General features: G+C 39.9%; 2 protein-coding genes across 4 annotated transcripts in view; one reads left to right on the top strand and one right to left on the bottom strand.

The window, feature by feature from the left end:
• The window catches only part of LOC128695724 (peroxisomal membrane protein 11C-like), a 342218-nt gene that overhangs the window by 71498 nt on the left and 244645 nt on the right, over positions 1-26075 (bottom strand). The window lies entirely within an intron of this gene.
• Positions 4220-26075, top strand: part of LOC138853882 (DNA repair protein XRCC2-like) — a 69274-nt gene continuing 47418 nt past the window's right edge. The window contains exon 1 of one of the 3 annotated variants that reach the window (XM_070093439.1): positions 4220-4435. In XM_070093439.1, coding sequence (XP_069949540.1) covers positions 4378-4435 — 58 coding nt within the window. In that variant the 5' untranslated portion in view covers positions 4220-4377. Of the gene's footprint in view, positions 4436-15706; positions 15913-26075 lie in introns of those variants that run through there. The other 2 variants (XM_070093440.1, XM_070093441.1) reach the window with 2 other exon arrangements.

The following is a 26075-nucleotide window of genomic DNA, read 5'->3' as shown; positions in this document are numbered from 1 at the left end:
GCATTCACCAAATTCAACTTCAATAACAAAAACATAAAGTGGGACCAAGTAAACCAAGTCCTAACCGATATAAGCTGGGAAGATACACTAAGCAACACAGACCCCAACTTATGCCTAGAACAGATTAACTCGGTGGCACTCGATGTATGCACAAGGCTTATTCCTCTAAGAAAAAGGAGGAGTAGATGTAAAATAGAAAGAGACAGGCGCTCCCTTTACAGGCGACGGAAAAGAATAACAGAGCGGCTAAAAGAGGTCAATATATCTGAAATGCGTAGGGAGACACTGGTCAGAGAAATAGCAAGCATCGAACTTAAGCTAAAAGAATCCTTTAGGAGTCAGGAATCGCGGGAAGAACTAAAAGCCATAAATGAAATCGAAAGAAACCCAAAGTATTTCTTCTCCTATGCCAAATCAAAATCGAGAACAACGTCCAGTATTGGGCCCCTACTTAAACAAGATGGGTCCTACACAGATGACAGCAAGGAAATGAGTGAGCTACTCAAGTCCCAATATGACTCAGTTTTTAGCAAGCCGCTAACCAGACTGAGAGTCGAAGATCAAAATGAATTTTTTATGAGAGAGCCACAAAATTTGATTAACACAAGCCTATCCGATGTTATCCTGATGCCAAATGACTTCGAACAGGCGATAAATGACATGCCCATGCACTCTGCCCCAGGGCCAGACTCATGGAACTCTGTGTTCATCAAGAACTGCAAGAAGCCCCTATCACGAGCCTTTTCCATCCTATGGAGAGGGAGCATGGACACGGGGGTCGTCCCTCAGTTACTAAAAACAACAGACATAGCCCCACTCCACAAAGGGGGCAGTAAAGCAATAGCAAAGAACTACAGACCAATAGCACTAACATCCCATATCATAAAAATCTTTGAAAGGGTCCTAAGAAGCAAGATCACCACCCATCTAGAAACCCATCAGTTACACAACCCAGGGCAACATGGGTTTAGAACAGGTCGCTCCTGTCTGTCTCAACTATTGGATCACTACGACAAGGTCCTAAATGCACTAGAAGACAAAAAGAATGCAGATGTAATATATACAGACTTTGCAAAAGCCTTCAACAAGTGTGACCATGGCGTAATAGCGCACAAAATGCGTGCTAAAGGAATAACAGGAAAAGTCGGTCGATGGATCTATAATTTCCTCACTAACAGAACACAGAGAGTAGTCGTCAACAGAGTAAAGTCCGAGGCAGCTACGGTGAAAAGCTCTGTTCCACAAGGCACAGTACTAGCTCCCATCTTGTTCCTCATCCTCATATCCGACATAGACAAGGATGTCAGCCACAGCACCGTGTCTTCCTTTGCAGATGACACCCGAATCTGCATGACAGTGTCTTCCATTGCAGACACTTCAAGGCTCCAGGCGGACATCAACCAAATCTTTCAGTGGGCTGCGGAAAACAATATGAAGTTCAACGATGAGAAATTTTAATTACTCAGATATGGTAAACATGAGGAAATTAAATCTTCATCAGAGTACAAAACAAATTATGGCCACAAAATAGAGCGAAACACCAACGTCAAAGACCTGGGAGTGATTATGTCGGAGGATCTCACCTTCAAGGACCATAACATTGTATCAATCGCATCTGCTAGAAAAATGACAGGATGGATAATGAGAACCTTCAAAACTAGGGAGGCCAAGCCCATGATGACACTCTTCAGGTCACTTGTTCTATCTAGGCTGGAATATTGCTGCACTCTAACAGCACCTTTCAAGGCAGGTGAAATTGCCGACCTAGAAAATGTACAGAGAACTTTCACGGCGCGCATAACGGAGATAAAACACCTCAATTACTGGGAGCGCTTGAGGTTTCTAAACCTGTATTCCCTGGAACGCAGGAGGGAGAGATACATGATTATATACACCTGGAAAATCCTAGAGGGACTAGTACCGAACTTGCACACGAAAATCACTCACTACGAAAGCAAAAGACTTGGCAGACGATGCACCATCCCCCCAATGAAAAGCAGGGGTGTCACTAGCACGTTAAGAGACCATACAATAAGTGTCAGGGGCCCGAGACTGTTCAACTGCCTCCCAGCACACATAAGGGGGATTACCAACAGACCCCTGGCAGTCTTCAAGCTGGCACTGGACAAGCACCTAAAGTCAGTTCCTGATCAGCCGGGCTGTGGCTCGTACGTTGGTTTGCGTGCAGCCAGCAGCAACAGCCTGGTTGATCAGGGGCTGATCCACCAGGAGGCCTGGTCACAGACCGGGCCGCGGGGGCGTTGACCCCCGAAACTCTCTCCAGGTAAACTCCAGGTAAACTAAAAAACAAGGCAGGAGATTTAAATACCTTACCACCCTTTATATACAAAAAACTGTCACAAGTGCTATCACCAATCATTGCAACACTCTTTAACAAATCCATAGAATCCTCCACCTTCCCTACAGTACTCAAAATAGCAAGGGTCACCCCGATCCACAAAGGAGGTGAATAACTATAGGCCAATATCCAACTTACACCCTCTCTCAAAAATCTTTGAAAAATTAATTCATAAACGAATCTACTCCTACCTTATCTCCCAAAACATACTCAACCCCTGCCAATTTGGATTCAGGCCTAATAAAAATACTATGATGATGTTATACACATGCTAGAACATATATACACTGCAATAGAGAAAAAAGAAGTCCCACTGGGGATCTTCATTGACTTACGTAAAGCTTTTGATACAGTTGACCATGACTTGCTCCACGTAAAATTGTCACACTATGGTATAAGAGGGCACTCCCTCAACTACCTCAAGTCATACCTCAGCAACAGAAGCCAATATGTGTACGCAAATGGGGCAAACTCTTCTGCGCAACCAATTACAGTTGGTGTCCCACAGGGAAGTGTCCTTGGCCCTCTTCTCTTTCTCCTATACATAAATGACCTTCCAAATGCTTCGCAATTACTCAAACCCACACTATTTGCAGATGACACTACATACGTCTTCTCTCACCCGAGCCCAGTCACGCTAGCCAATACTGTAAATACCGAATTACAGAAAATATCTACCTGGATGAGGACTAACAAACTTACACTAAACATTGACAAAACCTACTTCATTCAGTTTGGTAACAGAGCTACAGATGTCCCTCTTAACATAATGATAAACGGATCACCTATCACAAAACTAACAGAGGGAAAATTCTTAGGAATCCACCTTGATAATAGACTCAAATTTCATACACATATACAACAAATTTCTAAGAAAATTTCCAAGACTGTAGGCATACTATCGAAGATATGGTACTATGTTCCACAGTCAGCCCTCCTGGCCCTATATCACTCTCTTATTTACCCCTATCTCACCTATGGAATTTGTGCATGGGGCTCAACAACAATTAACCATCTCAGACCACTAATTACCCAACAAAAGGCTGCAGTTAGAATGATAACAAATTCTCACTACAGGCAGCACACTCCACCAATATTCAATACACTAAACCTACTCACCATACAAAACATCCATACTTATTACTGCACCTATTACATACATAGAACACTTAACTCTGATATTAACCCTCCCCTCAAACATCTCCTTGCCAACCTCAACAGAACACATGACCATAACACAAGGCACAGATCACTCTTTGATGTTCCTCGTGTCCATCTCACACTATGCAAAAACTCAATGCACATAAAAGGCCCTAAAATCTGGAATTCATTACCTGTAAATATAAAAGAAACACTACCTGTTTATAAATTCAAGTCTCTTCTCAAAGATCACTTACTCACCCAAAACCAAATAAATACTGAATAACTGAACCTTATAAATTGTATATCTTAAATGTTTCTCACAATTATATCACATAAATGTTAAACCTAAAACCCAATCTAACTTTATTATTTTTTAAATACACTACCTAACAGAATACTCCATACGACTGAATGTACAACAATGCATGCAACCATATGACCTGTCTTTGTAATACTCATTTGTGCTTTATAGTTATCTGTTTACAATAATGTATTATCACTGATTTCATCATTGCTTAGTTAATTTTAAGCCAGCCCGAAATGCTATGCATAGTATAAGTGGCTTTGGCATGCTGCTCTTATCTGTATTTTTTTGTACCTCTGTATGTATGCTCAAATTGTAAATAAATAAATAAATAAATAAATAAATATACATCAATGATCTTCCAAACGTATCCCAACACCTGAAACTCATTTTCTTTGCTGAAGACACGACTTATGTCATCTCTCACCCTAATCGCAGAAGACACAACACCAGTAATAAAAGAATAACAGCAAGGACCCTAGAACTCAACTTGTCTACCCAGCAGGACGCCAGTGTATCATCAACCCCTCTCTCCGCCGCCACCCAAGGAACAACAACAACAACAACAAACATGGCTGACTCCCCCTCCAACTCCACTCCCTTCAAAGGATTCACCCATGATAACTCAGGTACGATTATTCCTGACAATATCAAGGACTACATCGTTGCTCTAGAAAATGAAATCAAAGATATCAAAGCAGCACTCGAGCGACGAGATTCCAAGATAACCAACCTCGAGAATAAGATCCAAAACCTTGAAGAGAAGATTACATCGGGAAGTGTTGATACAGAAAATACTCTAAAAGCAGCTATAGCCAGTCACACTGAACAAATAACAACAATAAATATGAAGGTTGAAGAAGCAATCAAGGACTGGAATCTGAACATGCACACTCGACTAAATGAATACCTTGATTTCCAAGACGACAAAACTGAACAAGATAAGTTGTCTGATGCAGTTATAATAAACAGTCCACACATTCCTAGTGACATAACACAAGCACAGTGCAAAGAAACTGCTATCAGGATAATACAGAACCACGTACAAGTCATCGTGCAAAACAATGAAATCAAAGAAACACGTTTGTTAGGAAAACCAGGAAGTAAACACAGTATAATGATCCGACTTCATTCATACGATAAAAGAAAGGACCTAATTAAATCAGCAATTACAATGAAAAATGGAGTGTACATAAATGAGTGTCTAACAAAAAAACGTCAAAACCTTCTGTTCAGGCTGAGAAAACTTAAACAGGAAAACAAAATACATCAGTGTTTCACGCGAGATGGGAAAATACTAGTAAGGAAAACATCAACAGGACAACAATATACCATCTCAAACGAACATGATTTCTCTACCTTCCTTAGAAAAGCTGACATTTCTGTAACAGATTAAATAAGTGCCCTTAATACATATATACGTGTGGTGCATATAGTGTACGTTACTATCATATTGTACATTATTATTTTTATTATTTTTCATCACTAGCTAATGCCAACTACCTCCAATACTCTATAACTTTCTTACTGCTATTAATTGCTCATAATTTTAAATTAAAAGTCAAATCTTACTCCAAATTAATAATATTCATTTTTTCTTACCTGTCCATTTAATTTTGTTTATCACTACTTGTTTTTTTTAGTCACTTTACATTGTATATTCAATTAGTGTATATTCCAATTACTTTTTTGCAAGTACCAAAACTATCTTTTGCTAGCTAGTACCAACTACCTCATTTTTTTTTACTTTTATTGTGCAATAAACTGCTCAATTTATCTAATATTACAAATCAGATCTTACTCCTAAACCAATATTATTTCATAGTGACCATCTGTCCATTTAACTTTGTTTACCATTACTTAATTTTAGTCCCTTATATATTTTCTCCTTTATTTTAGCTTTATATAACTACCCTAGCTTATACATTCACAATTGTTAAAATAATCAAGGTGCTATTCTCAGGTGCTAAAGTAGAACAAGTTCACAATTTTGGCATTATATTCCAAAGCTCATTTATTTTATAGTACTACCTACTATCATATTCCCAAGCTCCATTATTTGATCATCACTTTATTTGTACTAGTCCCTTTTATATTGTCTCCTTTATTTTAGCTTAAAAAAAAAAAAAAAAAAAAAAAAAATACCTTAGCTCATTATTTTACATTTGTTAAATAATTCAGGTGCTATTTTTTAGCTTAAGACTATTTACTTTGTTTTATACTTAATTCTAACTATAGATTCACTACAAATCTTATGATTACAAGCATTGATCCAGATACCAACCTCTTATTTAATGACTTAAATGAATCAAACAGTTACTGTAATTACTACACTGCAGAACAATCAAAGGCACTTCTCAGTGCCAACAACAACATAACTATCTTTAACTACAATATCAGATCTTTAAGCAAGCATTACGATGACCTCATAGCATTACTAAATTCCTTACATGCCAATATGTCCATCATTACACTAACTGAAACCTGGCTAAAGCCTGATACTACAGATGTCTATACCATTCCTGGTTACACAGCCATACACAACTGTAGGCCAGACCAACAAGGGGGTGGCACAGCCATATACTACTCAGACCAACTAGAATGTATCACTAATACTTGCACAAGAGATGAACATGGGGAATATATAATAGCCAAATTCAAATCCAAATACCTACAAAAACCTCTCACATTGATAAACATCTACAGAGTTCCACAGTCAAACATTAGCCAATTTAGTCAAAACCTAGGAAGTATGATAACTGATGCACGCATGAACAAAGATCACTTACTACTCTCAGGTGACTTCAATATAAATCTCCTGCAAGACCAGGACCCACACGTTACTGAATTCACAAACACAATGAGTAACTGTATGTTGCTACCAACAGTAACAAAACCTACAAGAGTTACAGAGACTAGTGTTTCCCTACTTGACCACATCTGGACCAACACCATATCCCCTTTAAAATCAGGCATAATTACAGATAATACCACAGACCACTACCCTACTTTCCTCATAACAACTCTTGGTAAATTACCCCAAGACACTACTAAAGTCACCTTCAGACTTCACAATGAGGCAGCCATTAATAACTTCACAACAGCATTAGCAAACATTGATTGGCACACTGAGCTAGAAATCAATACAGATATTGACGAATGTATTAATAATTTTCTAAAAAAGACTCAATACCTCTATAACAAGCACTGCCCTAAAAAAACTAAGCAGATGACAGCTAAGAGACTGAACAGTCCCTGGCTAACACCCAGCATTCTCAAATCCATAAATACAAAACACCAATATGAAAAACAGTACAGAATGGGTCACATAACCAGAGACCAAACAAAACGTTACTCGTCAATCCTAACCAGCCTGATAAGAAGGGCAAAAAAATTGTATTATGAGAACAGATTATCCAACTTACGAGGTGATATAAAAAAGACCTGGAAAACCCTATCAGAAATTCTGGGAACAAAAAAGATATCACGAAATAGCGAAATAAAATTAGCAAAATCAGATGAACCCCAACTCCCACCAACAGAAACAGCAAACAGACTCAATGATTTCTTCTCCACTATAGGACAAAACCTTGCCAATAAAATCCCAAGCTCAGATACCCCACCAAATGACTACCTCACCGGCAACTACCCGAACACACTGTTCCTAGCTCCGACTAACCCATACGAAGTCTCCCTTATTATCAACGCACTAAAAAACAAGGCAGGAGATTTAAATACCTTACCACCCTTTATATACAAAAAAGTGTCACAAGTGCTATCACCAATCATTGCAACACTCTTTAACAAATCCATTGAATCCTCCACCTTCCCTACAGTACTCAAAATAGCAAGGGTCACCCCGATCCACAAAGGAGGAGACCAAACAGAGTTGAATAACTATAGGCCAATATCCAACTTACACCCTCTCTCAAAAATCTTCGAAAAATTAATTCATAAACGAATCTACTCCTACCTTATCTCCCAAAACATACTCAACCCCTGCCAATTTGGATTCAGGCCTAATAAAAATACTAATGATGCTATTATACACATGCTAGAACATATATACACTGCAATAGAGAAAAAAGAAGTCCCACTGGGGATCTTCATTGACTTACGTAAAGCTTTTGATACAGTTGACCATGACTTGCTCCACGTAAAATTATCACACTATGGTATAAGAGGGCACTCCCTCAACTACCTCAAGTCATACCTCAGCAACAGAAGCCAATATGTGTACGCAAATGGGGCAAACTCTTCTGCACAACCAATTACAGTTGGTGTCCCACAGGGAAGTGTCCTTGGCCCTCTTCTCTTTCTCCTATACATAAATGACCTACCAAATGCTTCTCAATTACTCAAACCCACACTATTTGCTGATGACACAACATACGTCTTCTCCCACCCGAGCCCAGTCACGCTAGCCAATACTGTAAATACCGAATTACAGAAAATATCTACCTGGATGAGTACTAACAAACTTACACTAAACATTGACAAAACCTACTTCATTCAGTTTGGTAACAGAGCTACAGATGTCCCTCTTAACATAATGATAAACGGATCACCTATCACAAAGCTAACAGAGGGAAAATTCTTAGGAATCCACCTTGATAATAGACTCAAATTTCATACACATATACAACAAATTTCTAAGAAAATTTCCAAGACTGTAGGCATACTATCGAAGATACGGTACTATGCTCCACAGTCAGCCCTCCTGGCCCTATATCACTCTCTTATTTACCCCTATCTCACCTATGGAATTTGTGCATGGGGCTCAACAACAAGTAACCATCTCAGACCACTAATTACCCAACAAAAGGCTGCAGTTAGAATGATAACAAATTCTCACTACAGGCAGCACACTCCACCAATATTCAATACACTCAACCTACTCACCATACAAAACATCCATACTTATTACTGCACCTATTACATACATAGAACACTCAACTCTGATATTAACCCTCCCCTCAAACATCTCCTTGCCAACCTCAACAGAACACATGACCATAACACAAGGCACAGATCACTCTTTGATATTCCTCGTGTCCATCTCACGCTATGCAAAAACTCAATGCACATAAAAGGCCCTAAAATCTGGAATTCATTACCTGTTAATATAAAAGAAACAGACATTGTAACGTGGTGGGACTCGGTGGCAAAGGAAAGGATAAAGTCCTTTTATGTGAGGGAGGGTAGGCGTATAAATACTTTAAAATATGGGCTAGCGAATTATTTAGAGGATCGATTACGAAGTTGTTATGGGCAGGGATCGGTTAGTGGTGTTTACCCCATGGACGAGATTGTAGACATAAAAGAGAGCTTGCGAACGTTGCATAATGAGCGGTTTCAAGCGGTGAGGGTGCAAGCAGGATTAGAAGAAGTTTTGTGGGGAGATAGGCCATCCGCGTGTGTGTTGAGACAACAAAAGCAAAAGCAGGCGCTGACGGCAATCCCGAGCTTGGAGGTAAACGAGACGATGGGAATCCATAGAGCAGGTCAAGTGATACGAAACACTAAAGCTATGAGTGCATATGCGGATACATGGTATAAAAAACACTGGACTAGTAGTGGCGTGGATGAAGTGGAATTAAGTAAGGTGTGCACGTATGCTAAGTGCATTTTGGGTCACAGTGATAGGAAGGCATTGGGTGGGGTTATTACTGAGGAGGAAATTGAAATTGCTTTACACGGAATGAGGAAGGGCAAGTCCCCGGGTATTGATGGTTTACCAGTGGAATTTTATTTGCAGCATTGGGAGTTGATTGGGAAGTTCATGGTAAGATTATTAAATTGTATGAAGGAGAAGGGTACGTTAGGGGATAAGCAGAATACGGCAGTTGTGGTGTTGGTCCCGAAAGGCAAAGGGCAGCCAAACCTTGGGAAGTATAGGGCGATATCGTTGCTCTGTGCAGACTATAAGGTTTTCGCAAAAATTTTGGGTAATAGGGTAAAATGCGTGGTGGGGAGGGTCGTTTCGCCATCGCAGTATGGGTTGCCGGGCAGGTCGATGTTAGAAGGTCACGGGCTTATAAGAAGTTTTGTGGAGTCAAAGGGGGGAGGGGAGGGGGCGGCTTTACTGGCCTTGGACTGGCGAGCCGCCTATGATAGAGTGGAAAGAGGTGCACTGCAGAGTATTCTTCGGAGACAGGGTTATGGAGAAGAAATAGTTGGGTGGGTAAACACACTGTATAAGGGGGCAAAGATGAGGGTACAAATAAATGGGTGTATGGGGACGGACTTTGAGATGGGTAGAGGTTTAAGACAAGGGTGCCCTATGTCACAGATCTTATTTGCGTGTTTTCAGGATCCCTTTTACAGGATGGTTGAGAGCACAGTTAGTTCCCGGGGTGGGGGTGGGGTAGGGGAAGGGGTTTGTTGGCCGGCATTAATAGGTTATGTGGATGATACGACTGTTTTGGTGTGTGAACGAATGTCTATGAAAGGGTTGGTAGATGTTGTGCGTGTGTTTGAACGTGCCACGGGTATGAAGGTAAATAGTGAAAAGTCGATGATCATGGGGTTGGGTACCTGGAAAGGGGGTGGAATGGTGAGCTGTAACGTGGTTAACACAACTGCGATGTCATTAAAGATTTGCGGTATTATTTATAGAGACGATTTGGATGTGGCGCGGGAGGAAAATTCAGTAAGGACGTTGGAAAAGGTCATTGGTCGTCTGGGTGTTTTGAGGCCCCAACATCTCACTCTGGCCCAACGTGTGATTGTTGTTAACGTTTTATTGTATAGTAAGGTGTGGCACGTTGCGGCTGTATTCCCAATTACAGGAACAGCGATCAATGGAATATTGAGAAGAGTATTTACCTTTCTGTGGGGAGCGAGGTGTGATTGGTTAAAACGTGAGGTTGTTATGTTACCTGTACGTCGAGGAGGTTTAGGATTGTTGGACTTAAAGCGTAGGGTGAAATGTGTTTTTCTAAAGTGGGAGGTTTGGCGTGTGGGTGTGATGGCGGGAAATATAGACCAAGTATATACGAGGGTGAAAAAGTGGTATAGGGGAATGGAGTTAAGGGAATGTGAGATTGTACTACGAGCTTTGTTGATGGTAAAGGAACGGAGGAACATTCGCATAAGGGTTTTAAGTAGGTTACTAGGGGGTACGTGCGCAGCTCCAGTAGAAGGTTTGTTCCCCATGTACTCGTGGGAAAATATATGGCTCCGATTTAGCAAGTTGAAATTACGGCCTAGGGTGCGTGAAGTCATGTTTCGTTTTTTACATGGTATATTGCCGTCAGGGGCAATACTACGATCCAGAAGAGTCGTGGTGGGAGGCGGGTGTGGGTTTTGTGGTGGGGAAGACACGGCTTTTCACGTTGTCTATTTTTGCGAAGGTTTAGAAGATGTCAGGAGTTGGTTGGGTAGGGTGGTACAGAGGGTGGGAGGCAGAGGAGTGCAGGTCCTGCGTGCGTTAAGTCTCGACATCGGTGGATTAGACCAGGACGTTGAACGGGCTTTAGATTATATTATCGTGGATTACATTTATATTTCGTGGGTAATGCGGGGAAAATGGGTCAGTGAGGTGAGAAGGCGTGTCCTTGCAATAACGTTTTATCGTACAATGTGTAGGAATAGGGAATTGTATGGGAGGAGGTGGGATAAGGGTTTTTCGGACGGTTATAAAAGGCTCACTCTTGAAACCCTTGTGAATCTGTGATAAATATACGGGCATGCCGAATAAGTTGTCGTGTAGGTCAGTGGGCAATAGCTGGCTCGTCTCTTGGGGGGAAGGATGTGAGTTGCGTGAATATGAGTTTGGGCATGAATGTTTTTTAGTTGTTATGGATGTGTGGTTGTAGATTCAGGGGTTAGGGTTACTAACTCACTGACCCTTTTGTGTACAAAATGACTGGGGTGCCTTTACATATTTGTTATGTTTTTTGATGCTTCCTTTGTGTAAAGACTCGTATTCTTGAGTCACTAGTTTTCTTAGTTTTGTTTTTGATTGTGTTATGGAGGTCCAGATATTTGGGCATATGAACGTGCATATGTATGTGTATATGTATGTATGTGTATATGTATGTATGTGTATATGTGTGTATGTGTGTATATGTATATGTATGTATGTATATATATATGTATGTATATGTATGTATATGTGTATATATATGTATGTATGTATATGTATGTATGTATATGTATATATATATATGTATGTGTGTATGTATGTGTATATATGCATGTTTTATCCCTTCCCTGTTACTGTTCAATTAGTCTGTGAGTCACCAAAGTATTAAAGGAATATAACACGTGTACATTACCCTGAGTTATCCAATTGTATCCTATAAATATGTAGCAACATTATGATTTTTGTTTGTGATTCAAACGTAGTTCATAGGTATCAAGATTGAACACTTATGGAATGGATGGAAATTGCTGACGATTAATATGATCGTCAATTTATATAATATTTATTATGTTAATGAATTTGTATTAGAGTAAATCATTGAATTTGTGTCTAAGTTGGAATTTCTATAATCAATTGTATATGTTGTATGCAAATTACATAAACTATTGTTTAAACATCGATGTAACATGTTTGTATGATGTGCATGTAGGTTATAATGGGTTAAGTGGTGTTTCCACCAGTGTTATATTTGTTACGTATGGTGATGCTATTTAATTTTTTTAAGCAGCCTTGTTTTTATGATGTTTTAAATAAAATATAAAAAAAAAAATATAAAAGAAACACTACCTGTTTATAAATTCAAGTCTCTTCTCAAAGATCACTTACTCACCCAAAACCAAATAAATACTGAATAACTGAACCTTATAAATTGTATATCTTAAATGTTTCTCACAATTATATCACATAAATGTTAAACCTAAAACCCAATCTAACTTTATTATTTTTTAAATTCACTACCTAACAGAATACTCCATTCTACTGAATTTACAACAATGCATGCAACCATATGACCTGTCTTTGTAATACTCACTTGTGCTTTATAGTAATCAGTTTACATTAATGTTTTTCACTGATTTCATCATTGCTTAGTTAATCTTAAGTTAATTTTAAGCCAGCCCGTAATGCTATGCATAGTATAAGTGGCTTTGGCATGCTGCTCTTATCTGTATTTTTTTTTTTTTTGTACCTCTGTAAGTGTGCTCAAATTATAAATAAATAAATAAATAAATAAATAAATCTTGCCACCCTCAACACCATTGTTAACGAGGAGCTGATCAAAATATCGACTTGGATGACAGCCAATAAACTTACGCTTAACACTGACAAAACCTACTATATTATGTTTGGTAGCAGAGCAGTAGATGCACAAATTAACATTAATATCGACAACACTCTAATTACCAGACATAATGAGGGCAAATTCCTAGGCCCATACCTTGGTAACAACCTGAATTTCAGCACCCATATCCAACACATAACCAAAAAAGTATCCAAAACGGTTGGGATCCTCTCCAAGATACGATACTACGTGCCGCAAAATGCCCTTCTCACACTATACCACTCACTTATTTATCCATACCTCACCTATGATATTTGTGCTTGGGGATCAACTGCAGCAACACACCTAAAGCCAATAATAACCCAACAAAAAGAAGCAGTAAGAATAATCACTAAATCTCATCCCTGGCAACACACCCCCGCACTCTTCATAGATCTAAACTTACTCCCTGTTCAGTACATCCACACTTACTTCTGTGCAATCTACATCTACAGGACATTAAACTCCAATATCAACCTTGACCTAAAACGCTTTCTTGATAGTTGTGACAGAACCCACAGGCATAACACCAGACACAAACATCTCTACGACATTCCCCGTGTCCGACTAAACCTTTACAAAAATTCAATGTATGTCAAAGGCCCTAAAATCTGGAACACCCTACCTGAGAACTCTAGAACTGCAGACACATTCATCACCTTTAAAACTACCATTAGAAAACATCTTATCTCCCTGGTACACCCCATCAACTAACTACACGAATACCACCTGGTGGTTCACACTTACACTCACTCACCTATTTGACCATAAACAGAAATATTAATCTCAATCTTAAAATAATGAATCCTATTTTAGATTTTGCCACCGAAGTGGCTAGTTTATTGTGCACCCCATATCCATCCTGTGGACGGTAGCGCGAGAGCATATGGATACACAAAAGGCCTAGGAACTAGGCCCCAAAGGGTTAACAGGAATACATATGGATTTATATCTACATATCTATAGTTCACTTATCTGTTCCAAGCAAATTTAGGAAATTTGCTTAGTATATCTGGTATCTTATTTTCATTAATAAGATATCTTGACATGTCACATAGGTTATTATACTGTCTGTCTCTGTATTCCTCAATAAGTGGACAATTAAGCACATAGTGTTCAAGAGAGTGACCATATGCCTGATCACATAATTTACATTTAGTTTGATCATCATCTGTGTGTCTCTCAAACTGCCAGAAGTACTTGTAACCAAGCCTAAGCCTGGCCACTACAACATCAGTCAGTCTGTTCACATTGCAAGTTGCTCCATAAACATACTTATCTACGTTCATGTTATCATAGTGGGTTATAGATCTACTCAGGCTTCTAACTGCATTCCTATAACAATCATTTTCATTATTTACTTCTCTCCTAATATTATTCCTAATGCTAGACACAGTTATACCAAAGTTATATTCTACATTCTCCTTCTGGGTACTCTTCTTGGCTAACATATCAACTTTATCATGAAGGAGTAATCCAATGTGTGATGGGATCCATAGCAATTGTACATTAATTCCTTTGTCCCTAATTTCTGAGTATCTATACCTGGCTTCCCCAATGAGCATGTTGTTGGAGTCATTATATGAGCCAAGAGCCTTCAATGATGACATAGAATCAGTAATGATGATAGAGTCAAGCTCAGTGTCATAGGTTAGCTTTAGCGCCATTAGGATTGCAAGCAATTCAGTTTGCAGTGTAGACGCCCAGTTGTTAATTCTTATGCCTAACTCAACAAATTTATTATCGTTCTTAACTAGGGAGGTGGCAACAAGAGCAGATGCAGCCCTGCCAGAAGACTCCTGTTTAGATCCATCAGTGTATATAACTTGTGATAACTTGTTACTACCAGCTAGGTGAGAAATTTCTTCTTGAGCAGTTGCTCTAACAAGAGATTTAAGGAAGGGATTACTAGCAATGAGCTTCTTGGGAGGGACTTGTAGGTATGTGATATTAAATGAACACATCTTCCATGGAGGGGTGAAATGCTCTTGTTGCCTACAGTGATACAGTTCATGCAGGTTATAAAACTTAATGCAATTGCACGTTTTCACAATCCATTTAGATCTGTGTGTATTTACCTCTAGACACTTGGTAAGATTCACTGTGACAGTGTCTGGTTCGTTTCTCAACATTCTAATACCGAGTACAGTGTTAATTTCAACACTCCTATCACTGATACTAGAAATACCAAGCTCCTTCCTCATGTTAAGAACTTTTGTAGATCTGGGACAGCCAAGAATAATCCTGAGAGCTTCATTTTGCATTAACTCCAAGGGTCGGAGAGAACTTTCTCTAGCTAGTATTAACATGGGAGCAGCATAATCAATTAAGGACCTAACATAGGCTATGTACATCATTCTCACGATTCTCACATTTGCACCATAGTTGGGATTGTAGCCAGCAATACTCCAATACTGAAACTATGTACTGTGCCAAAACAAAAGCATTCACATTGCTAAACTCGCAAACTAGTATTTAGTCACTTAGCCATAATACCAACTTACCTCATAATTTGTAATATTTTAAAATAAAGAATTAAACTAAGTCTGCCCGAAATGCCTAGCCATGCTAGGCGTTCTAGTGGTACACTCTGTAATCATTATTTAACTACATGTAAACCACACAATAACCAAATTCTGTAAATTCAACATTGTAATCCTTATAGAGAATAAACTTTGAATTTGAATTTGAATTAACATCGGGAAGTCGAGCTCGACACTAGGGAAGCTGTCAGTGGCCTTGATAAACCCAACAAACAACAACAAAACAAGATACGACGTTAAGATGCGTGTGCTCTATAAACCCCAAACAAGGAGGCACGCAGATTATATTAAGTTTTTCTTTAGGCACAGGTACACGTAAGTACAATTATCATACATAGTGTAAATTACTTAGGATAACCCAAAAAAGTCAAAGTGACTTATTTCCATTGTTGTCTCTCTAATATTCTTATGTCTGGCATTAAAGTTTCCTATAATAATATATTTATTTACTACAAATACATGTACAAGGTACGCAGTCCTAGCTGACAACAATGACATAATACTATATAGAAAGCTGCTTGTTATGCTCAGCATGTCAGGCAAATTAGGTTAGTGTCCCAGGATGCGACCCACACCAGTCGACTAACACCCAGGTACTCATTTTACTGATGGGGAACATAGACAACAGGTCGAAAGAAATACGCCCAATGTTTCTACTCTGGCTGGGAATCGAACCCAGGTTCCTATGAAAAAAAGTTACTCTGTCTTGGTGGCCTGGTGGTTAAAGCTCTAGCTTCACACACGGAGGGCCCGGGTTCGATTCCTAGCGGGTGGAAACATTTCGATGCGTTTCCTTACACCTGTTGTCCTGTTCACCTATCAGCAAATAGGTACCTGGGTGTTAGTCGACTGGTGTGGGTTGCATCCTGTGGGGACAAGATTGAGGACCACAATGGAAATAAGACAGTCAGTCATCAATGACACACTGACTTTCTTGGATTATCCTGTGTGGCTAACCCTCCGGGGTTAAAAATCTGAAGAAAGTCTTATCTTACTGTTTTTTGGGTTATCCTTGTGTTCTGTACTAATGTGTACTTGTGCCTTAATAAACTTTCTTACCTAGTAAGTAAGTAAGTAAAGTTTATTTCCTTGTAAAGGTTACAATGTGTAATTATAATTTTGATTTGCTAAGTACAAAAATAGTCACTATCATGCCGAGGCATTTTGGGCAGACCAATCCTAATACATAGTAGCTAATTAAACCTAGATAAGATAATAGTACATAGTAACTATTCTTAAAACTAGACGAAAAGTAGTGGTTAACTGTTTTACAATCTTATTTAAACTTAATACAAATGTGAGGTAGTAAGGTGGAGTAGGGTTCGGTAAAAATAATCTTGAAATTGCACACAAAATCTCCCTTACAAGTAATGGTTCAGGTGGTAATATTTTATGGATGTGAAGACAAGAGGCAGTAAATGTTTATGTGTAAGCGGCCTTAGAAGCCCTAACAAGAGAAGTAAGGTAAAAATCCGGTGTAATTATTATTATAATTAGTTGTTTTGTAAGTGTTTGCTTACAATTGTTTGTGGTGTATTATTTTTTACATTGTATCCAGCAGTCTGATGATGTATAATGTTGTCTCGCAAGACTATGCATTAAAATGGTTATAATTAAAACTTTAATAATAAAAGGGGTGGACTGGTAAGCCAGCAGAAGAACTCGGTTAGGTGACCAAAAGTTCCACTGGCGGGTCATCATGCGACTAAGACCCTCATCAGGAAACACTCGTCCTGTTTCCTGACGAATCTTACCTAACCTAACCTAAGACCAAGCCTGAGGTGGTAATAAGTCAGTTTATTCAGCTACAATAACACAATTTTCAGATGTTTATAATTGTAATTAACGTGTAAATTAGCTGGGATAACACAGTAAAAAAGTCGGACAAAGTGTTTTAGGTCCGCATTACTAATTATATTTGGTGTCCTGTAGATATATAATCTAGAAAGTATACATAGTATGTAAAATTGTTTTGTATATGTTACTTTGCTTGTTGGGTGAGTAATGAATGCAGTGGCATTTTACTGTTATAATACACTAATTAGATTTGGATAGTTTGGCCCTTTAAGAGAGTTGCCTTGATGCCAGTGAAGGCTTTTGATTCAAAGTATTTAAACGATTTGTTGTATACCCTAGAGCACATACACCATGAGTGAGGTATGGGTATACGAGTGTTTAGTAAAGTTGCCAGAAGCTGTGAATCAACTGCCTGCAAGCACTACTAGATAACTACAGTGTGAAAAATGTAGCTTTGGGTGTAGAAAAGCAAATATGAAAGAATGCTTGCTGGTTTTAATATGTGTTTGTCTTGCTTGTGCAAGATGTACTTCCATTCAGCTTGTTACAGGCCCAGGAATTTATGTGATTTTTTCCTAGTGGGTTTTGGTATACTGAATTTTTTAACTTAGTTTGTTTTCAAAACAGTATTATGTAGTAGGAAATATGACTTGATGTGATGTTCTTTGATGTGATGTAATGTTCTTTGGTTATCCCTAAGTTGATTGGCAGGCAAGGGACCTTTTGCTGGTTCAGGCAATGAATTCCGGATCTTAACAAACATAATAATAATAATAATAATAATAATAATAATAATAATAATAATAATAATAATAATAATAATACAGTAGTGCCATGCTTTATGGCGTTTTGTTTAATGGCACTCCGCTAATACGGACATTTCAAATTATGACCAAAACTCGGTATACGGTTCCCCGCACCTGACTTTCAAATATGGTCACCGCATCCCACCTGGTTTGTTTACATTCTCCACGAGCTACATGAGCAGGGCATCTCTCCATTATGTCTGGAAGCTTTTCAAATTTTCAAGAATTTTTAAAAGTTATTTCATATTTTATATATACGTACAGTGGAACCTCTACTTGCGAGTTTAATCTGTTCCATGACCTTGCTCACAACTGGATTTGCCAGTTTGCAGAGTCAATTTTCCTCATTTAAATTAATTGAAATGCAATTAATCTGTTCCAGTGGAATTCTGTACTTCAATAATTTTGCTAATATCAATTCTACAGCATATTTATCTATCTCACTTAATCTAATATGACATAATAAACAATATAAATAACATAGAAACCTGATATATACTCTAAAATGAATAAAACATGTCATTCATGTAGTGGTATGGGCGGTGTCACTGGTAAACGAGAGTTTGTCTGGAGGCCGGGCAAAATACTTTGTGCATAATTTCACTAATATCATCTATACGGCTTATTTATCAATCACAGTTCATCTGATGTGACATAACAATATAAATAACATAGAAACATGATATATACTCTAAAATGAATAAAATATGTCATTATGTAACAGGCGGAGGCGGCCACAACCGCTCCCTCTTTGTTGCGGTAAACACTGGCATCTAGTGACAGCCTTTTGAAGCCGTCTATTATTATAATTATTATATGTACTACATTTATTTATTATTAAAGATTTGCTGGTATTCTCCCGGCCTGGGTCTTTTCCAAGTGGTGGCCCGGCCTTGGCTCCTTCTTTAGGGAGTATCTGAGACCTAAGTCTCCCATGGAAGGAGGCACAAGTACTTCCTCATCTTTGGGACCAACTGTCCCCAGACCTAGCCACACGCTAGGCCTCTCTGGTCTGCCATCCCCACCCCAAGGGGCCTAATGGGAATGACAGGCTTGTGAGCTACAAGCTCGGGCTCAGGCACCTACCCTACCCTAGAAGAGCTGGGCATGGTGTCGATGATGTAGTACATTATTATTATATATGTATTATTATTATACATATTATATTATTATTATTATTATTATTATTGTGATTTCGTGTATAGGGCAAGGAGGAATAACATCTAGGAGTGAGGAAGAGCCAGTTGTGAGTGTGGGGGAAGTTCTTGAGGCAGTGGGTAGAATGAAAGGGGGTAAGGCCTGCTGGGATTGATGGGATAAAGATAGAAATGTTAAAAGCAGGAGGGGATATAGTTTTGGAGTGGTTGGTGCTATTATTTAATAAATGTATAGAAGAGGATAATGTACCTAGGGATTGGCAGAGAGCATGCATAGTTCCTTTGTATAAAGGCAAAGGGGATAAAAGAGAGTGCAAAAATTATAGGGGAATAAGTCTGTTGAGTATACCTGGTAAAGTGTATGGTAGAATTATTATTGAAAGAATTAAGAGTAAGACAGACAGTAGGATAGCAGATGAACAAGGAGGCTTTAGGAAAGATGGGGGGTGTGTAGACCAAGTGTTTACAGTGAAACATATAGGTGAACAGTATTTGGATAAGGGTAGGGGGGGTTTTGTGGCAGTGATGGATTTAGAAAAGGCATATGACAGGGTGGATAGGGACACAATGTGTCAGATATTGCAGGTGTATGCTATAGGAAGTAGGTTACTGAGAGCGGTGAAGAGTTTTTACGAGGATAGTGAGGCTCAGGTTAGAGCATGTAGGAGAGAGGGAGATTATCTCCCAGTAAAAATAGGCCTTAGACAAGGATGTGTGATGTCACCATGGTTGTTCAATATATTTATAGATGGGGTTGTAAGAGAAATGAATGCTAGGGTCTTGGCAAGAGGAGTGGAGTTAAAAGATAAAGAATCAAACACAAAGTGGGAGTTGTAAGAGTTGCTCTTTGCTGATGACACGGTGCTTTTGGGACATTCTGAAGAGAAGTTGCAGAGGTTGGTGGCTGAATTTGGTAGGGTATGTAAAAGAAGAAAATTAAAAGTGAATATAGGAAAGAGTAAGGTTATGAGGATAACAAAAAGATTAGGTGATGAAAGACTGGATATCAGATTGGAGGGAGAGAGTGTGGAAGAGGTGAATGTATTCAGATATTTAGGAGTGGATGTGTCAGCAGATGGGTCTATGAAGGATGAGGTGAATCACAGAATTGATGAGGGGAAAAGGGTGAGTGGTGCACTTAGGAGTCTGTGGAGACAAAGAACTTTGTCCATGGAAGCAAAAAGGGGAATGTATGAGAGTATAGTTGTACCAACACTCTTGTATGGGTGTGAAGCATGGGTGATGAATGTTGCAACGAGGAGAAGGCTGGAGGCAGTGGAGATGTCACGTCTGAGGCCAATGTGTGGTGTGAATATAACGCAGAGAATTCGTAGTTTGGAAATTAGGATAAGGTGTGGGATTACCAAAACTATTATCCAGAGGGCTGAGGAGGGGTTGTTGAGGTGGTTCGGACATGTAGAGAGAATGGAACAAAACAGAATGACTTCAAGAGTGTATAAATCTGTAGTGGAGGGAAGGCGGGGTAGGGGTTGGCCTAGGAAGGGTTGGAGGGAGGGGGTACAGGAGGTTTTGTGTGCGAGGGGCTTGGACTTCCAGCAAGCGTGCATGAGTGTATTTGATAGGAGTGAATGGAGACAAATGGTTTATAATACTTGATGTGCTGTTGGAGTGTGAGCAAAGTAACATTTATGAAGGGATTCAGGGAAACCGGCAGGCCAGACTTGAGTCCTGGAGATAGGAAGTACAGTGTCTACTCTCTGAACGAAGGGTGTTAATGTTGCAGTTTTATAACTGTAGTGTAAAGCGCCCCTCTGGCAAGACAGTGATGGAGTGAATGATGAAAGTTTTTCTGTTTTGGGCCACCCTGCCTTGGTGGGAATCTGCCGGTGTGCTAATAAAAAAAATAAAAAAGTAATGTTCAATAATAATCACTGAATCTCATTAAATGTCATATATTATGTTAATATATGCATTTTCATTAATCTATCTAAGATATTTTTTCAAAATTATATAATAAATACGATATGCAACATATAAACATGATAAATACACCCCACAGTAAAATAAATTAACATAAATACGAGATGTACGAGTGATGGCAAGATTAACATTTTCTCTAGTTCAACATCAGAGAAAGTGTGTACAGTGGACCCCCGCATACCGATTTTAATCCATGCAAGAGGGCTCATTGGTATGCGAAATAATTGGTATGCGAATGAATTTTCCCCATAAGAAATAATGGAAATCAAATTAATCCGTGCAAGACACCCAAAAGTATGAAAAAAAAATTTTTACCACGTGAAATATACATTTTCCTACACACAAAGTGAAGGATACATGCACAATAGTAGAGTAGTACATGCACAGTATATATTGTGCATGTACTAGTCTACTAAATGAAGAATAAATGACACTTACCTTTATTGAAGATGCAGCAATGACTGATGAGACACTGTGTCCTGGGAGTGCCTTTTCCTCCTGAGTACTGTAGGTCCTGTTTGGTATTTTCTTCCAGAACATGCCTTATCACACTGTGTATGTCACTACGATTCTTAAATCTCTCAAACCAACCTTTGCTGGCTTTAAATTCACCAATATGAGCACTAGTTCCAGGCATTTTTCCCTGTTCAACTGGGTGTTAGTCGACTGGTGTGGGTTGCATCCTGGGAGACAAGATTAAGGACCCCAATGGAAATAAGTTAGACAGTCTTCGATGACACTGACTTTTTTGGGTTATCCTGGGTGGCAAATCCTCTGGGGTTAATTGTTTCTTGGTATATTCTCAATAAGCCACACCAACAACAGTGCTACAGCAGCAGCAGACGATGCTGCAGCAGCAGCAGCAGCAGACGATGCTACAGCAGCAGCAGACGATGCTACAGCAGCAGCAGACGATGCTACAGCAGCAGCAGCAGCTGACAGTGCAGCAGCAGCAGCTGTACCACCAATAGTAGCGATGGTTGATTGGGGTTTATTATACAACCTGGCCAGCTCAGAGACACGCACTCCACTTTCATACTTATCAATGATCTTTTTCTTCATCTCTATAGTAATTCTCACCCTTACTGCTGTAGGGTTGGCACTAGAAGCTTTCTTGGGACCCATGGTCACTTATTTTCCAGATAAAATCACCAAAAACACTGTAATAATACGAAATGTTACAATTGTATGCTTGGATGCTACCGCGGAGGCTGGCTGGTAAACAATGCCACCGGTGGAACATGTGAGGCTGGCTAAGGCGCACATTGGACACGTCTCGGACGAACAGCGGTGAGAGGGTTTTTAAGCGGTATGCGAGGCAAAATTTTAGCGATAAAATGTATCGGTATGCGGATTAAACGTTATGTGATGCCAACGGTATGCGGGGGTCCACTGTATACTATAATATTACCGGGGTAGCTGTAGAAGATTATTCCTTTCATATGCCTTCACTCAGAGCATCATTTCTTTTAAAAATGGTGTTACATGAGAATGGGAGTGTTCCTCTTTATTTATTCTACTGTATCAACGTGGAGACAACGTGTACATAATGTAACTTGCAGAAACCAAATGCGTATGCCAGGTTTGTTTACATAACTCCGTGCCTGTCCTCTCTCATGTACTCATTCTCTCTCTCTCGTTTATTCGTTTTATCTCGTTTACTCACCTCTGACCCTACATTTAAGACTACAATTTTTTTTTTTTAAACAAGTCGGCCGTCTCCCACCGAGGCAGGGTGACCCAAAAAAGAAAGAAAATCCCCAAAAAAGAAAATACTTTCATCATCATTCAAGACTTTCACCTCACTCACACATAATCACTGTTGTTACAGAGGTGATCAGAATACAACAATTTAGAAGCATATACGTATAAAGATACACAACATATCCTTCCAAACTGCCAATATCCCAAACCCCTCCTTTAAAGTGCAGGCATTGTACTTCCCATTTCCAGGACTCAAGTCTGGCTATGTAAAAATACAGTGGACCTCCGCATACCGTACGCATCGCATACCATTCAATCCGCATACCGCTCGCTTTTATCGCAAAAATTTTGCCTCGCATACTGCCCAAAAACCCGCTCACCGCTGTTTGTCCGAGATGCGTCCAATGTGCGCCCTTAGCCAGCCTCACATGTGCCGCCGGTGGCATTGTTTACCAGCCAGCCTCCGCGGTAACATCCAAGCATACAATCGGAACATTTCGTATTATTACAGTGTTTTTGGTGATTTTTTCTGGAAAATAAGTGACCATGGGCCCCAAGAAAGCTTCTAGTGCCAACCCTACAGCAATAAGGGTGAGAATTACTATAGAGATGAAGAAAAAGATCATTGATAAGTATGAAAGTGGAGTGCGTGTCTCCGAGCTGGCCAGGTTGTATAATAAACCCCCAAAAACCATCGCTACTATTGGTGGTACAGCTGCTGCTGCTGTTGTACCACCGTCAGCTGCTGCTGCTGCTGTAGTACCGTCTGCTGCTGCTGTAGTACCGTCTGCTGCTGCTGTAGCATCGTCTGCTGCTGCTGTATCACTGTCAGCTGCTGCTGCTGCTGCTGTAGCACCGTTGTTGGTGTGGCTTATTGAGAATACCAAGAAACAATTAACCCCAGAGGATTTGCCACCCAGGATAACCCAAAAAAGTCAGTGTCATCGAAGACTGTCTAACTTATTTCCATTGGGGTCCTTAATCTTGTCTCCCAGGATGCAACCCACACCAGTCGACTAACACCCAGGTGAACAGGGAAAAATGCCTGGAACTAGTGCTCATATTGGTGAATTTAAAGCCAGCAAAGGTTGGTTTGAGAGATTTAAGAATCGTAGTGGCATACACAGTGTGATAAGGCCTGTTCTGGAAGAAAATGCCAAACAGGACCTACAGTACTCAGGAGGAAAAGGCACTCCCAGGACACAGTGTCTCATCAGTCATTGCTGCATCTTCAATAAAGGTAAGTGTCATTTATTCTTCATTTAGTAGAGTAGTACATGCACAATATATATTGTGCATGTACTACTCTACTATTGTGCATGTATCCTTCTCTTTGTGTGTAGGAAAATGTATATTTCATCTGGTAAAAAATTTTTTTTCATACTTTTGGGTGTCTTGCACGGATTAATTTGATTTCCATTATTTCTTATGGGGAAAATTCATTCGCATACCGATCATTTCACATAACAATCAGCCCTCTTGCACGGATTAAAGTCGCTATGCGGGGGTCCACTGTAACCGGTTTCCCTGAATCACTTCACTAAATATTACCCTGCTCACACTCCAACAGCTTGTCATGTCCCAAATACCATTCGTCTCCATTCACTCCTATCTAACACGCTCACATATGCTTGCTGGTAAGTAATGAGTTAACTGTATATGCATTTTATTGCTCAGGGACACTGCAAATGTCATAGATTATTATGTGTGGATGGGATGGCCTGGTATGGTAGGTATGGTAGCCTGGCTGGCTACCATGCATACCACACTTGATTTCTTACAATAAATACTACTCATCTCACCCTACATTAAGACTACAAATATTTTAAAGAATGTAAGGAGTTTACTATATGTGTACAGTAATACTACCTCTTATTTCGTGAGTCTCTATTTTCGTGAATTTTGATTATCGGCAACTTTTTTGTCAAAATACAGTGGACCCCCACCTTATGATGGCATCACATTACGTTAAATCCACCATACGATACATTTTAATGCAAAAATTTTGCCTCACCTCATGCTAAAAAACTCACCTCACGCAATTCCTCGTCCCACGTGTGGCCTGAGCGCGCCTCAGCTGCCCCATGGGTGCCAGTGTTTACAAGCCAGCCAGTGCGGTCGCATCCACGCAATCGGTACATTTCATATTATCACAGCGTTTTTAGTGATTGTACCTGCAAAATAAGTCACCATGGGCCCCAAGAAAGCTTCTAGTGCCAACTGTGCGGTAAAAAAGGTGAAAATTACTATGGAAATGAAGAAAGAGATAATTGTAAGTACAAAAGTGGAGTGCATGTCTCGGAGCTGGCCAGGTTCTATACCAAACCCCAATCAACCATCGCTACTATTGTGACCAACAAAACAACAATCAAGGAAGCTGTTCTTGCAAAAGGTGCAAGTTTGTTTTTGAAACAGAGATCGCAAGTACTCGAAGATGTTGAGAGACTGTTATTGGTGTGGATAAACGAAAAACAGATAGCAGGAGATACCATCTCTCAAGGGATCATATGTGAAAAGGGTGGGAAATACGCACTATCGTACCACAGTCAGCTGCTGCTGCACCACGGTCAGCTGTTGCTGCACCACTGTCAGCTGTTGCTGCACCACTGTCAGCTGTTGCTGCACCGTCAGCTGTTGCTGCACCACGGTCAGCTGCTGCTGCACCTCAGTCTGCTGCTGCTGCACCACCATCAGCTGCTGCTGCACCACCATCAGCTGTTGCTGCACTATGGTCAGCTGCTTCTGCACCACAATCAGCTGTTGCTGAACCATGGTCAGTTGCTGCTGCACCATGGTCAACTGCTGCTGCACCATGGTCAGCTGTTGCTGAACCACGGTCAGCTGCTGCTGCACCACGGTCGACTGCTGCTGCACCACAGTCAGCTGCTGCTGCACCACCATCAGCTGTTCCTGACCAGCATGACTCGTCCCGAACCTGTCCGTCCGACCTGAGCGCCTCAGCTTCCCTGCCGTCATTGTTTACAAGCCAGGGTGGCCGGTTGCATGCATACATTTGATACATTTTGTATTATTCCATTGTTTATAGTGCTTGTAACTGCTAAATAAGCCACCA

Source organism: Cherax quadricarinatus, chromosome 42 (genome assembly GCF_038502225.1).
Source record: "Cherax quadricarinatus isolate ZL_2023a chromosome 42, ASM3850222v1, whole genome shotgun sequence".
Taxonomy (NCBI): domain Eukaryota; kingdom Metazoa; phylum Arthropoda; class Malacostraca; order Decapoda; family Parastacidae; genus Cherax; species Cherax quadricarinatus.
Note: the sequence above shows the minus strand (reverse complement) of the source record. Positions and strands in the feature narration are given on the sequence as shown.